General features: G+C 45.5%; 1 protein-coding gene across 2 annotated transcripts in view; it reads left to right on the plus strand.

The window, feature by feature from the left end:
- The window catches only part of EVI5L (ecotropic viral integration site 5 like), a 90812-nt gene extending 75907 nt beyond the window's left edge, over window positions 1–14905 (plus strand). For both annotated transcript variants that reach the window (XM_040346306.1, XM_040346307.1), the window contains 6 exons: window positions 1395–1535; window positions 2521–2679; window positions 5824–5970; window positions 8356–8451; window positions 11362–11457; window positions 13112–14905. In XM_040346306.1, coding sequence (XP_040202240.1) covers window positions 1395–1535; window positions 2521–2679; window positions 5824–5970; window positions 8356–8451; window positions 11362–11457; window positions 13112–13396 — 924 coding nt within the window. In that variant the 3' untranslated portion in view covers window positions 13397–14905. The remainder of the gene's footprint in view (window positions 1–1394; window positions 1536–2520; window positions 2680–5823; window positions 5971–8355; window positions 8452–11361; window positions 11458–13111) is intronic.
- The last annotated feature ends 1107 nt before the right edge of the window (window positions 14906–16012 follow it).

A 16012-nucleotide genomic window follows, 5' to 3' on the forward strand; every position in this document is an offset into this window, starting at 1 on the left:
GAGATGAGGTCCCAGGGCATATGCAGAGTCACCTGGAAGGGAAAAGACAGGAGGATGTTAGTCATGCATGTGCCCCTCGTGATGTCTGCATCATGGGGGGGGACAGTCATACCTGACACCCATGTCACTCACCAACCAGCCAACTGTCCCCATACACATTCTGCTCAAATTGTCTTGGGATGTCACTTTGCCTGAATATAAAGCTGTCATGGCTGGATCCGGGGTGTTTTGCACGGACGTGCCATATGAGGCCATGTGCATCCACGATCACTTGGACATTGATAGAATGCCAATGTTTTCTGTTGCGGTATATGTGCTCGGTCTCGTGGGGGGGCTGTATTGCCACATGGGTACAATCAATTGCACCCACAGTGCGTGGGAAACCATCAATTAGGAAGAAATCTGTCATTGCCTTCAGCCGCATTTCCTCCTGGGTGGGTCTGATTATGTGGTGCGACATGCGTCGGAGTATTGCGGGGACAACTTGGTGCACGCATCTACTCATGCTGGTTTGGGATATCCCAACCACGTCTCCACTGGTTCTTTGAAAAGAGCCTGTGGCAAGAAAATGCAATGTTGCCAGGACCTTCACCAGTGGCTGCACTGCATGGGATCGTTGTGTTGGGCTGCTGATGTCATTCTTCAGGGCTCTGGTAATTTCAAGTATGGCATCAGGGCTGAATCTATAACGGTGAAACACATCCACATCAGCCATGCCAAAGAGGCTAATGCGCTGTGGGTAGATCCTCTCACGTGCCCTCCTCCGTGCCCTCCTCCTTCTAAGTGCCTCTTCCTCCTCACACACTAGCAGTGCTAAGACCACGCCTGCCCCTGGCATGTTGGCATACGAATGTGTTGTCCGCAAAATTTGGTTGCTCAGCTCGTCCGGGATGGTGCTGCTGTATTTGCTTTTTTCAAGCTAACTTACTCAGGTCTGGCGCAAAGTTAACCAAGCTTTATAAGGGGTAACTTTCAGCCGGACAATCGTCTTGCGCGCACAGCGCGTAGCCTAAGCCGATCGCGCGTAGGTTCGGGAATCAGCGCATCTACATCATTTGCATATTTGAATACTAATTCTATGGCAGCCTAGGATGCCATCAGCTGAAATATACGCCTACGCTGCGTAAACTTAAACTAGTTAAGACGGACAGGAGTAGCCTGATTTCTGGCGGATCTGGTTCTGTGACTACGGCGCATAGATAGGACGGCGCATCTTTACACTTACGCCGCGCATCTCCATATACGCCGGTGTAACTTGTTTGAGAATATGGCCCTCTATCTTTTTTTTTTGTCTTAAATGCAGATAAGTAACTAGTATCTGACTAGTGTAAGAATGTTTCATTTCATTTCTGCCTGACCTTTTAACATTAATAGAAAAGTTTACTTTTCTGCAGCGGAACAGCGCTCTCCCAGATGAGAACAATGTTGCGATGCTCCAGGACGAGGTCCAGATTCTGCGGAGAAGAGAGGCTCATGCTCTACAGGTCATGCGTGAGGGACAGCAACAAGTGACTGAACTGACAGACCGTTGGCAGGTAAGTTCTCTGTTATTGTATATTCCAGTGCACAGAACCCTCCACTATCATCCTACTTAAATAGAACTAGGGGGTCATTTTTAATGGAGAGAGGATTTTGCTATCTGCCTTTTATTTATACATCACGATCTTTATTTTACTGCCGATTTTCATAAAATGCAGACCTTTGTATGTAGCCTGTGGTGCCCCACAGAGTTCTCTCTACTTAAGGCAGCAGAGAGAGCTCCATGATTGGAGGAGAGCCAATCATATGACTTTGGCTGTTTTCTTTTTTGTATGCTGTCCATTTATTGTAACCGCTTAAGGACCAGCGTACAACTATATACGTCGGCACAATTGCACGGCTGGGCAGATGGACGTACATCCCCTTTAAGATGCAGCATTGTGGGCGCGATGTGAGCTCTGTGAGTCCGACTGCGGGTCCGATGTTCACGGGGGTACCCACGATCGTCTCACGGAGAGAAAGAACGGGGAAATGCTGGTGTATACAAGCATTTCGCCATTCTTCCTAGTGACAGGACACTGATCACAGCTGTGATCCGTGTCGTGTCATACATAGCCCATCCCCTCTACAGTTAGAAGCACTCTCTAGGACACACTAAACCCCTTCAGCGCCCCCTACTGGTTAACCCCTTCACTGCCAGTGTCCTTTTTACAGTAACCGGTGCATTTTTATAGCACTGATCGCTTTATCAATGACAATGGTCCCAAAATGGCATCAAAAGTGTCCAATGTGTCTGCCATAAGTCACAATAAAAATCGCTGATCGCCGCCATTACTATTAAAAAAAATAATAATAAAAATGCCATAAAACTATCCCCTATTTCGTGGAAGCTATAACTTTTGCGTACAAAATAAAATGTTCTCTGCTGAATAAAGGAAAAAGTCGATACAAGTTTCAAGAGACTCCTTGGCTGCAAGGAACCTGGAAACATTCTTTATTAATTATTTTATCTATTTTAATCTCTTTCCCGTCTTCATGTAGGCCCTGTCTTCACGGGGAGGTGGCATTTGGAAAGACTCGCCTCGTAAGAGCGCCACTGGAGACCTGCAGGATGAAGTCATGTCTTCTCGGTTACGAGAAGTCCAGGCTCAGAGCGAAACCCGCGAACTTCGCCAGAGGGTACTCATTCTGGAAAGTCAGGTGACCTCGCACTTCCCGTCAGTGGTCGTCTGCCGTATTGAACTATGTGTAGTATATTTCATTCATTCAGGGTTCAGACAGAATTACATGGACAAGTCAAATAGGATTGATTTTGTAATAAACTGCTGCTAAGTAAAAGCATTGAAGCCAAATTACAATACATGAACTTTGTTTACATAAGCATGCAGGTTTAAAACTGATCTACAGCTTGGATAAGTGTATAAGTGGTAAGGATAAAACAGGTTGCTTACACATACTCCTAGACTATATAGGCAGAAGTTTGTAGGTTTGAGCGTGTTGGACGTTTCATTCCAAAGCAGTGGATAGTAATATGGAGTTGCGCCCAATTTCTTATTTTTTATTTATTTTTTTATCTGTAAAGTGTGGCTATTCAGCAAAAACAATTCTGAGATCAGCTACTTGTTAGATGAGAAGACCTTGGTTCCCAATAAGAACTTCAATTCCCCCCAAAGGTGTTTAGTGGGGTTGAGGTCAGGGCTCTCGAGAGCAGGACACTTGAGTTTCTCCGCACCAAACTCATCAAAGCACATCTTTATAGTTCTGGCTTAGGTGGAAAGGGCACAGTAATGCTGGGACAGAAAATGGGTCCCAGATCTCCAGCAAAAGAAGTCAACTGGATTGGTGCACTATAACTATGCCTGGATAGAAAGGGCCCAGAGAAGATTTGATTTAAAGTGGATCTCCCATGCAATTAAGTTTTTTTTTTTTTTTTTTTAGTCTAGTTACATAGCTAATTGCAGGGCTTAAATTAACTTACTTCTCTCCGCTCTAACGTCCGCTCCGCTCCCTTTGTGTGCTGAAGAAAAACTTATATTCCTTCCATTGCCATTTGTAGTGTGGGCATTAGATACGGGCAGGGACTTCCTGGTTGCGGTGATGCTGTGTTCCCAGCATCCACCGCTCGATCTCGCGCACACGCAGCGCGGACCATGGGCGTCAGCGTCTGTGTTGCCATAGCAATGGCCCCCGAAATCACGCGATGTTTCGTCTAGGCCAAAATAGGACAACAAGGGAGCTATGAAACAAGCTCCCAGAAGACACAGCGCGGGACAGGAAATAAGAATAACCCGAGGAAAACCCGAAGGCTCCAGACCGGAAGGCAAACGAAGAACTCAGGTAATGTACATATTTATTAAACTTAAATATCCATTTCGGTATTGTTTTTTAGTATTAGAAACATTAAAAATCGGGTGGAACTCCGCTTTAAAGCAGTAGCATAGTTCTAGAGAAAAAGGGGCCCCTGGGTGGTCTAAGCCATAATGTGCCAGTATGCACCGCCCACTAGCACATTATGACGGACTTGCCCTAAAACTACATCCTCTGGCGGTGCTCGGTCACCGATGTCGGCACTTCCATCTTCACCCGGTCTTCATGCTCTCTGGCCGTTTGAATTAACAAACTAAATTCTAACAGTAAGTAAGGCAAACTCATTTCTAACAGAACTTACTGTTAGAAATTAATTTGCCACACTTACTAACAGTTGAATTACCGGTACTTTCAAATGACATTCATTAAGTCATTGAATGTACTGAGAATTGTCATACAAATCTGCATATGACCGTTCGTTTGAAAAGTTACTAAAAGCTATTGTGCAGTTTAAAGGTCTTACTTCCATAGCGGAGCTACGGGCTAGGCCAGGGGTCCCCATACCCCAGACTGGTGCCGATCCGCCGCCTGTTGATGACTGGGCTACACAGCAGGAGGTGAGTGGCGACCGTGGTCCGCACAGGGCTGTCACAGACCGCGGTTGTTGCTCACCTCCTACTGTGCGGCCATGCCTGTGTGTCCTTTCCTGGCTCTTCCGCCCGCCCGGCCGATGATGTCATCCTTTCAGCAGGGCAGGGTGAATGGAGGACACACAGACTGATCACAGCCACTGCCCTGCCAAAGGCAGGAGTCCCGTGCAGGGGACGCAAAGATTAGCAATGTGTGATGTTGGAGAGGAAAGGGGAAGGAGGCTGTGATTGCTAGGGGCACTGTAATATAAAGGGGACTGCACTGTAAAGAGACACTGTAATCATTACAGTGACCCCTTTACATCACAGTGCCCCCTTTACAGAGCAGTCCCACGTTACCTTACTGTAAAGGGGACTGCACTGTAAAGGGGAATGAGGACACTGATATAAAGGGGGGGATTGTGCTTTAAAGGGGGGTTGTGGTGTGAAGGTGGGCTGAGGACAGACTCCGTGAATATACTATCCCCAACCCATCAACCAACCCCTCCCCGGGTCCCTGGCTGCCATGAAACCGGACCCTGGTTCCAAAATGGTTGGGGACCGCTGGGCTAGGCATAAATGTTACAGATGAGTTCCAGGTATGGTATATTTTACATGGTTACATTGGACCAGTGTAACTATATACACACACCATACCTGACCAATCCCCCTTGAGGCTTGACATTGCTGAAGTAGACACCTCTACTTGCTTCTGGGTCCCCTGCTGATTGGCCCTCCTGATGCTTTGTAAATACAGGAGGTTGACCAATCGGCACAAGCGCCATTCAGAATTTTTTTTGCATCCTCTGAATGAATGCAAAGCGTTCTGTGGTTGGAAATGGTGGAGAATGTGTAATGTCACTGCCCCGCCTCTCCACCTTGTCCACTTATAGAACGCTTTGCATTCATTCAGGAGGTGCAAACATTCTCTAAATGGTGTCCAGGGGATGCAGCAGGAAATCCGCTCTGCACAGGACCCGGAAGAATGTGGAGATCACTGAAGTAGCGATGTCTCCTTCAGCGATTTTCAGGGGCATCGGCTACGTATGTTATATACAGAGATACATTGGTCCACGCTGTACCTATATAACTATGTCAAAATATACTATGCCTGGAATTCTTCTTTCCTAAAATAAGTCATGCTAACGCGGACTGGTTGTTACCAGAGGTACTGCGATGACCTTTGTAGCATCATTTCTCCAACAAGCAGCAAACTTCAGAATTGGTAAAAATTCCCAAATTCCTTGTAAAAATTCCATAAAGATAAACAGCCTGTTTTATAGTGTTTTATTCTGCCTGAACTCTGTAAGGATGAAATCCTTCCCACTGATGTAACTAGTGTGAAGCAGTTCTTGCGTTTGGGTCTGATGGAGCGATTCCATTGGCTGACAGTCTGTGTCCTTTTCAGGAGGCGATGCATGACAAACAGCTATCCCGGCTGGAGAAGGAGTGTAAGGAGCTCAGAGAGCGGTTGCAAAGCGAGGCAACACAGAACAAGACCCTGCAGACCAAAATAAATGAAGATAAGAGGAAACATGCAGTGACGGAGTGTAAGGTGAGGCACAATATACCCAGAACTCTGTTCAAGATGTTGGCAAACCACGTGCATAGAGATGTATGCAGTACTCTTTAACCACTTAAGACCCGGACCAAAATGCAGGTAAAGGACCAGGCCCCTTTTTGCGATTCGACACTGTGTCGCTTTAACTGACAATTACGCGGTCGTGCGACGTGGCTCCCAAACAAAATTGGCGTCCTTTTTTCCCCACAAAGAGTTTTCTTTTGGTGGTATTTGATTTACCTCTGCGGTTTTTATTTTTTGCGCTATAAACAAAAATAGAGCGACAATTTTGAAAAAAATGCAATATTTTTTACTTTTTGTTATAATAAATATCCCCCAAAAACATATAACAATTATTTTTTTCCCCTCAGTTTAGGCCGATACGTATTCTTCTACCTATTTTTGGTAAAAAAAAATCGCAATAAGCGTTTATCGATTGGTTTGCGCAAAATTTATAGTGTTTACAAAATAGGGGATAGTTTTATTGCATTTTTATGAATATTTTTTTTTTTTTTACTACTAATGGCGGCGATCAGCGATTTTTTTTTTTTTTTTTCATGACTGCGACATTATGGCGGACACTTCGGACAATTTTGACACATTTTTGGGACCGTTGTCATTTTCACAGTAAAAAATGCATTTAAAATGCATTGTTTACTGTGAAAATGACAGTTGCAGTTTGGGGCCTCGTACACACGGACGGACTGTCCGATGAAAACGGTCCGCCGGACCGTTTTCATCGGACATGTCCGCTGACGGATTTTGGTCTGATGGTTGTACACACCATCAAACCAAAATCCCCGCGGACAGGATACGCGGTGACGTGGCCGCACCGTCGCCGCGGCAATGTGCGCGACCCTGGAAGGTCAATGCTTCCACGCATGCCTCGAATCACTTTGACGCATGCGAGGGCTTTCGGCCGATCGGACATGTCCGGTGAGTCTGTACAGACGACCGAACATGTCCAACGGACAGGCTTCCAGCGGACATGTTTCTTAGCATGCTAAGAAACATTTGTCCGCTGGAAACCTGTCCGATCCACCGGAAAATTGTCCGGTCGGACGTACAGACGACCGAACATGTCCGCTGAAACTGGTCTGCGGACCAGTTTCAGCAGACATGTTCGGTCGTGTGTACGGGGCCTGGGAGTTAACTACATGGGGCGCTATTGGGGTTATGTTCACCTAATGTGTGTTTACAACTGTAGGGGGGTGTGGCTGTAGGTCTGACGTCATTAATTGTGTGTCTCTATATTAGGGAACACACAATCGATGACACCGCCACAGTGAAGAACGGGGAAGCCGTGTTTACACACGGCTATCCTCGTTCAGCTCCGGAGACCGTTCGTGGGACTCCAGCGGCGATCGGGTCTGCGAGTCCCGCGGTCCCGGAGCTTCGGACCGGGTCGCGGGAGCGCGCCTGCGACCCACCGCTGGGCTTTATACAATCACGTACAGGTACGTGATTGTGCCCAGTGGTGCCATTCTGCCGACGTATATCGGCGTTAGGCGGTCCTTAAGTGGTTAAAAAAAAACATGTTGTTTTAAAATCACAAGCCAAAGCCATGCCTGCAGAGAATAGGACTTGTATCTACCCAACCCACTGCTAATATGTCCTCGGGAGCTACACTGGCTGAACAATGTTTTGCATCTCACACTCATGACCGCATCGGATGAATGGTTCCCCAGTGCGCCCTGTTTCCATCCTCCAATTGTAGGACCAAATGAAGAGGGGTACCATGCCAGTAGTTTATTTAGGTTTTGTGCTGCCCTAGGCCTGACTAAACTTCTGCACCTCCTAATTTATATATGACCAACCCCTTCCTGTCAAGGCCACACCCTGTTTTTTTAAAACCCGCCCTGAGTTCTGAGGGCCCTGGGGGTGGGCAATGGATTCCCTCAATTTGCATAATTTTTCTCTCACTTCCTGTTTGACTATGGGGCCTGAAGTGAAGGGAAATCTCCGCAATTGGACAGGGATGGTAAAAGATAAACTGACAGGGGCTATAACCCTCCCTTACCCTATACAAAATAAAAAGTGTTGATTATAGTTCTACTTTAAGCACAAATTTCAGGTGTCCGATGGAGCATACAAACGGTTGGATTTTCCGACAACAGCCTGTAATCACACAATCCCTGTCAGATAATCCGATCGTGTGTACGAGGCTTTACTGCTTTTCTGCATTCCTATTCAGCAGTGAGGTTGCGCATCACAAAAATGGGCCAATAGGAATGCGAGGGGAGGGTGTACTAGAATTGCATACCAGCACCAGCTTTTTTTTTTTTTTTTTTTATGGCAGAGTCCTTATGTGCTCAGCCTTGTTTGTCCGAAAGGTGGAAATACAGATAATTTCAAGTTACTTTGTGTGTTTCCTATTAGAATAAAGAAGAGGTGATGGCGGTACGGCTGAGAGAAGCAGACAGCATGGCCGCCGTGGCTGAGATGCGTCAGAGGATAGCTGAGCTGGAGATTCAGGTGAGACGTTTCTAGAAGTGGTCGCTAGATCTGACGATTTCCACCCATTTCCAACAGATCATAGAGCCAAGATAAATATCTCCACCAATGATTCATAAAATCGCGCAAACAGAATCGTGTGACGCCTGTCGGCTAAAAGAAGTACAAGAACTTGTCAAAAGTATAGACTTTAGCAGGACTGTGAAATTGCGGCGGACAAATCTGACGCTAACTGACACTTTTTGGGAACCAGTGACACCAATACAGTGATCAGTGCTTAAAAAATGAACTGTCACTGATAAAATAAAAACTTAAAGTGAAAAAAAAAAAGCACTGTCACTGTATAAATGGCACTTACAGGGAATGGGGTTAAATCAGGGGTGATCAAAGTGTTAAGTGTGCTTCTAGGGGGTGCTTTCTAACTGTGGATGGGGGGATGCTGTGACAGGTGGAAAACAGAGATCCGTGTTTCTCCGCAGAGACACAAGATCTCAATTTTCCTCCCTCACAGAACAGCGATCTGCCTTGTTTACGTTGGCAGACTGCCGTTCTGCCTGTCTTTGGAACGATCAGCGGTTCCCGGCGGCCATCACAGCTCTCGCTGCTGTCAGTCAACCGAGTAGGAAGCAAGGGGTAGAGCCAAGCTGTGCTCTGTGTCTATGGACTCGGCAGCGTGGCTCGGGATCAAACCTGCAGGTGTGCCACAATAGAAAGCGGCTTCCTATGGTGGCACACCAAGAAGAGAAGGAGCCAGGAGCGAGGGAACCCTGAAGAAACATAGAAAAGTGATGGCAGAAAAAGAACCAATTTTTCTTTATTTTTTTGTACTTTTGTTTTTTTTGTTTCGTTCACTTTATTGTGTAAGTATAGATCTCTTTTTGTCCCAAGCATGTTGGAAGCCATTTATTGTTGACTGTCTCACTACCTCTGTTGGTAGTTTATTCCAATCATCAACTACCCTTTCAGTAAAATAATTTCTAAGATTAGTTTTGAACTTCCTTCCAGTTAGGTCATGTCTCTCTGTTCTTGATTTTGGTTTCATATTGAAAAAAACTGCCCTCCTGAACATTATTCGCCCTCTTGGTGTTTTTAAAGGGGTTCAATTGGGTCTCCCCTCTCCCTTCTTTCCTCCAGACTGTACATATATATCACTCTCGATTATGTTTTATCCCCCAGACCTTTCACCATTTCTCTAGACTCATTCTTTCTTATCAATATCTTTTGGAAGTGAGGTCTCCAGAACTGGACACAGTATTCTAAATGAGGTCTCACTAAAGATCTAGATAGAGGAATCCGAACCTCCTTCCTATTCATGTTCTCCACTGCCTGGTCACACTGTTTGCTCATTTTGCAATCATCTGAAATAAGTACCCCCAATCTTTTTCCTCTGTAGTGCTGGCTAACACTGTACCCCCAATGTCGTACTCTCTCAGGGGATTCTTTTTCCCTAGGTGCATTATTTTACATTTGGAAACATTGAACTGCAGTTTCCACTGCTTTGACCAATCTTCCAGCAATGCCAAATCATGTTTCATGTTACATACACCTCCAGGGATATAATCCCTTTTGCACACCTTTTGTGTCATCAGCAAAAACACATGCCTTACCCAACAAACCTTTTAGTTATATCACTTACCTATACCGTATTTGCCGGCGTATAAGATGACTGGGCGTATAAGACAACCCCCTAATTTTCCAGCTAAAATGCTGGTTTTGGGATATACTCACTGTATAAGACGACCCCTCACTGTGCCAGTATGCCTGCCTCACTGTGCCAGTATGCCTGCCTCACTGTGCCAGTATGCCTGCCTCACTGTGCCATTATGCCTGCCTCACTGTGCCATTATGCCTGCCTCACTGTGCCAGTATGCCTGCCTCACTGTGCCAGTATGCCTGCCTCACTGTGCCAGTATGCCTGCCTCACTGTGCCAGTATGCCTGCCTCACTGTGCCAGTATGCCTGCCTCACTGTGCCAGTATGCCTGCCTCACTGTGCCAGTATGCCTGCCTCGACGATCTTCCTACCTTCTACTGTTTACAGAGTTTCTCAGGCTGCGGGCGTCCATTATTCAAATACCGCGCTTCCTCAGCAGGCTGTTCCATGATAGGCGGAACACTAATTTTCCCAGCAGAGCCTCTATTCAGTGTTCCGCCTATCACGGATGTCCTCTCGTCCGAGGCCGAGGATGAGAAGGCATCCGTGATAGGCGGAACACTGAACAGAGGCTCTGCTGGGAAAATTAGTGTTCCGCCTATCACGGAACAGCCTGAGGAGGAGGCGCGGCTTTTGAATAATGGATGGCCGCCGTCTGGCAGACAGGTACCCGGCGTATAAGACGACCCCCGACTTTTGGGGCATGATTTTAGATGCAAAAATTAATCTTATACGCCGGAAAATACGGTAGATTAAATGGAACAGGACATCATACAGAGCCTTGTGGTACCCCGCTAGTGACAGGTCTCTGTTCTGAGTGAACCCCATTTACAACCACACTCTGGTATCTATCCTTTAGCCAACTGCGTGTTCACTGAACCACCCAAGGGTTAAGTCCTAGCTTGTACAACTTTTGTATTAGATCATTATATGGCTCCATATAAATGCCTTGCTGAACTCAAGATATGCTATGTCCACAGCACCGCCCTGGTCCAAAACATTGGTAATATAGTCAGAAAAGAAGATGATCTGGGCTGCTATGTGCAATTCTTTTGCACAGAGTGGGTAAATACAACATGTTTGTTATTTTTATTTATTTTTTCAAATTTTACAGTCACTTTAAGGTCCTTTATGACAACCACATGCTATGCACACGGTGACAGTCATCAATATTTTCTATTTTATCTCCTGTCTTTGGGTCCTTTTCACTCTTGTCACACTAATTTCTCCCACCTACCAAAGCCTCATTTCTGACATTCTCTTGATGTTATCTTCCAGAAAGAAGAGGGGATGATCCAGGGAAAATTAAATGACTCCGACTCTTCACAGTACATCCGAGAACTGAAGGATCAAATTGATGAGCTGAGGCATGAGGTGAGCACTTTGAGAAACCTCCAGAGTGGAACTGGATAGAACTGAAGCATTTGGCAGATGAACAGTTAGCATATTCTTCTGTGTGGGTTTCTTTATCCATTGTATGAGAAGCAGATCGGCTGTAATTGTCAGTGGGAAGCAACAAAAATCTTGAGTACTGATTGCAAAGTTCTTTCAGCCAGATGGTCTTGCTTGAATGCATTCATAAAAAAAAAAAGCAGTGCTTGTCAAGAAGAGAAAGCAAGTATTTTAAATCATGCACTTTATCATAGAAGAAAAGATATTCCTTAAGTGGAGTTCCACTCAAAAGTGGAACTTCCGCGTATCCATACCCTCCCCCCTTCTGGTGCCACATTTGGCACCTTTCGAGGATGGGGTACCTTTTTTTGACAGGTACCGTTTCCCACTTCTGGAGACTGCGGTCTCGAAGTTCGCTCCCCCTCTCCTTTCTCCGCCGCCGGGACAATTAGTGCAACACGCTATGCGCATTTGGGAACAGGTTGTGAAGCCGAAAGGCTTCACTGCCAGGTTCCCTTACCAAAAATGGTGTCGGCTGCACCCGACAGCTGATCTGAACATTGACTGGGGGTGCCGACATTGCGGGCTCCCTGGACAGGCAAGTATCCATATATTAAAAGTCAGCGGCTGCAGTATTTGTAGCTGCTGAATTTTAATTTTTCATGGGGGGGCTGGACCTCTGCCCTGATTATCTGTGCAGGTTTCTCTTGTGAGAAAATGCTGCTGATCAGCTCTCCTCTTCTCACACGCTGTCAGTATGAGAAGAGGAAAGCCAATAACCGGCATTTCCTTGTTTTACATGTGATCAGCTGTGATTGGACACTGCTAATCAAATGCGTCACCTGCTCTGTACCGAGATCGGGGATGCACCGTGTCATAGGGACACGGCACACTATCGATCTCCGTGCCGGCGCACAATCACAGTGAGAGTGGAACAATGTCATATGACATCATTCCAGAACGAGAGAGCCACCCCGCCGCCGTCTTTTGTCTATATGTTTGGCGGAAGAGAGGGGGTGGTTAAAGGCCGGGCTTTCTGCACAGTCAGGCTGGAACAGAAAAAGACCCATCCCAAATTATTGCCACAGAATTGGAATAGCACAGTTGTCCAGAATTGTTTTCCATGCTGTAACATTAACAGTACACTTCATTGGAAACACCGGAGCTTAATCATTTTGAGGGTGTCCACATATTTTTGGAAATATGTATGTTCGCACCCACTCTTTTAGAGTATTCTTGATCTGAAAAATTGCCTATCTTGACTGATGCATTTTAAGACCTTGTTCACTTGGGTGTACTACAGCATAGCGACTCTCCATGTAGGCAGTCCCATTCGTGTAAATTAGGACGCAGCTGCTGCTACACGGTTAGACCTCCATGCCAGTGCATGGCTCCAAACGCAGGCAGTGTGTGTTGGGAGTCACATTGGGAGCAGCGGTTGTCTCTGTGCAGCCATCGTGCCTCAATTGACATGAATGGGACTGCCTACACAGGGATGCACACAACACCTGTGCATCCCTGTGCAAGTAAACACGGCCTTCGCATTGGCTGTATGTTGTAGTACGCCTGTGTAAACGAGGCTTAAGTCTCATGTAATAATTATATGGTGTCTTTGATGGCTCTCTAATCTCCACAGATTCTCCTTCTTCGAGGTCACAAACCTTATTCTGGCCCAATGGCCTTTGATGGACTGCACATCTCCTCTTCAGGACGGGATGATGATGACTCTCTTCCTTCCTCTGATGAAGAGCTTCTTACTCGCCCTCTTGGAGCTTTGCAAGATGCGCTTTATTCTCATTCACCCCACAAGTCCTGTTTCCTAAGGCCCATGAGAAGTTCTGTCAGCTCTGACAGTGAAGAAGGTGTAGAAACCAATGGAGCCACTTCCGATACACCCCCTGAGCCCGCCGAAGAGGAATAACATAGGGAAAAGAGGAGGCTGAAGCTCACAGGGGGGAATCCATGTTGGAATCTTCCTTTGATGCTATGGAAAGACTGATGCCTTGAAAACAGCAGGAGCTTGGTTGTTCCATGCTGAATAAGCAACCTAAGGGTACGTAATGGGTGCTTTAACTGCTCCATATCTCCCCAAAAAGGGGACCAGAGGAGTAGACACTCCAATTAACAAGTATGCCAACCTGCGCTCGACTGTTGCAAGGGAGCTTGGAAAACAGACCCGAAGGGTCGTATTGACATTCTTGAAATCCTGTATAGTGTTTTATTTTCACATCTAACACTAACCTGAAAAGCGAATCAGCACTGTTTAAGCTTTACATCCACAGAACACTAACCAGCACGTCTACTGGAGGTAAGCAGTGGCAAACTGGAATCTAACACACATTAACACTTGCAATATTTCAGGTCTGTTATTTCAGTATTAGGTGGATCCTATTCCAGCTGCCTATCTCTATTTCTTGGGATGCAGAGTATAGAATCAGAATCAATGCAGACCAATGTGACTGCCGGGTCAGTACACAGGACAGTATTGGTGTCAATATAATGAAGAAAACTATTGGCATGCTAGACCAATGCCTGGTATTAGACCAGCGTCTTTGTGTAAGAAACCTTACACCCCCAAACACACTTCCTCCAATGTTTTTCTAAACTTGGTAATGCCTCATCATAGACTAGTAAAATTAGCCTGTCATTATAATAGAGTTTGACATAAGTCACTAAAAAAGCCACACCTTGACTGTTAAAGTGGAACTCCAGCCAAAACCTTTTTTTTTCTGCTTTGTAATATGGCGGTTGTTCTAACCCTTCTATACTCAAAGATTTATTAGAAAAAAAAATTTTGGGATAGATTTCCACTTTGACTTGACCAAAGATCGTAATTGCAGGCTCTCTATAAATTCCACTTTGGGATGCAGAATGGTGTGCTGGAACTGATTTAGATACAACATTTGCATATAGTGCACATCTGGGTATTGGACAGGGGAGGATTGGGAACACTTTGGTCTGGGTGACAACCAAGTTATTTCATGGTAGAGACAGATGTATTTTCCAAGGTCGGCTCCCTTTGCAGCTCAACGCATTCGGTCACATGACATCTGCGACCACTGCTAGGCACTATGATCGTACGTTGAAAAATGTAGCTTTGTAATGCCCATTGTGTGTCACTGACTGCATATCCTACTTTGAGCAATGCCGGAATGGTGAAGATTGTCAACTTAGGGCAATCAGCCCAACATATCTTGCTAGACCTGGCTTAAGGGAAAATGCCCTCCTGACCCCCATCCTGGTCCTCCTCTAGTATTAGCACTACAGGGGCATTCAGAAGGATTCTAGAATGCCAGAATGTGTCATTGTTACTACTGAACACCTCCGTAGGACACAGCCCAGGAAGTCTAATGCCCCCGTACACACAATCGGAAATTCCGACAGCAAAAGTCCGATGTGAGCTTTTGAATGGAAATTCTGACCGTGTGTATGCTCCATCAGACTTTTGCTGTCGGAATTTCCGCCAACAAAAGCTTGAGAGCTAGTTCTCAAATTTTCCGAGGGGAAAAAGTCCTATTGAAAAATCTGATCGTCTGTAGAAATATTGACGTGCAAAATTCCGACGCATGCTCGGAAACAAATTCGACGCATCCTCGGAAGCATTAAACTTAATTTTCTCGGCTCGTCGTAGTGTTGTACGTCACCGCGTTCTTGGCGGTCGAAAGTTCAGAGAACTTTTGTGTGACCGTGTGTATGCAAGCCAAGCTTGAGCGGAGTTCCGTCGGGAAAAACCATCCAAGGATTTTCCGACGGAAAATCCGATCGTGTGTACGCGGCATAACCGAGAGATCCTTCACCTGGAGTCCCAGAGAAATAGAGGCAGCTGTAATCCACCTAGTTTAAGTAAATCAGTTTTGGGTAGACTTTGCCTTTAACTGAAATTTCCACTACAGATTAGGAGGTAAACACTGTATCCACATGAACTCTTTAAAAATGTAAGGAGGGAATGTAAATGTCATCAGTGAGCCCCATTTAAAACACCCTTTTTTTCAGGTCAGTGATGGAAAGTATTAAAGAGCCTTGGCATGACAGCCAGTGATCTAGTATTTTTAAAGAGCTTGTCAATGTCAGCCTCCCTGTTTTCCACGTGGTTTTATTTAAAGCGACCTCTAAAGTATGCATTGCAATAATGCAGCACATTACATTAAGTTGTACTTTGGAAAATTGTACATTTTCTTAAAGCAGGGGGCCACACATGTACATTGCAGTGCACAACAGTTCTGGTGCTATTCCCACAACTGTAACTGTGCATTAGAGTGCTATTCAAAAATATTGTTATCACAAGGCTGCCCAGTGCATACATTGCAGTAGCACAGGTTTTGCCACATCAAACCATACCATAACGCATCAATCTGAATAAGCCCTAAAATAAAACTTTTACTGATTTTATTTTTTATTTTTTCCATTTGCCAACTTCACCTTCTGAAATTTGTACCTGGCTGTCCTATTGACACAACAAGCTTACATATTAAGAATTGGGTGAATCGGAATAAATGACAGGGTATCACACACCAGTGGGTATGAACAGGCCCGAACT

Source organism: Rana temporaria, chromosome 3 (assembly GCF_905171775.1).
Source record: "Rana temporaria chromosome 3, aRanTem1.1, whole genome shotgun sequence".
Classification (NCBI taxonomy): domain Eukaryota; kingdom Metazoa; phylum Chordata; class Amphibia; order Anura; family Ranidae; genus Rana; species Rana temporaria.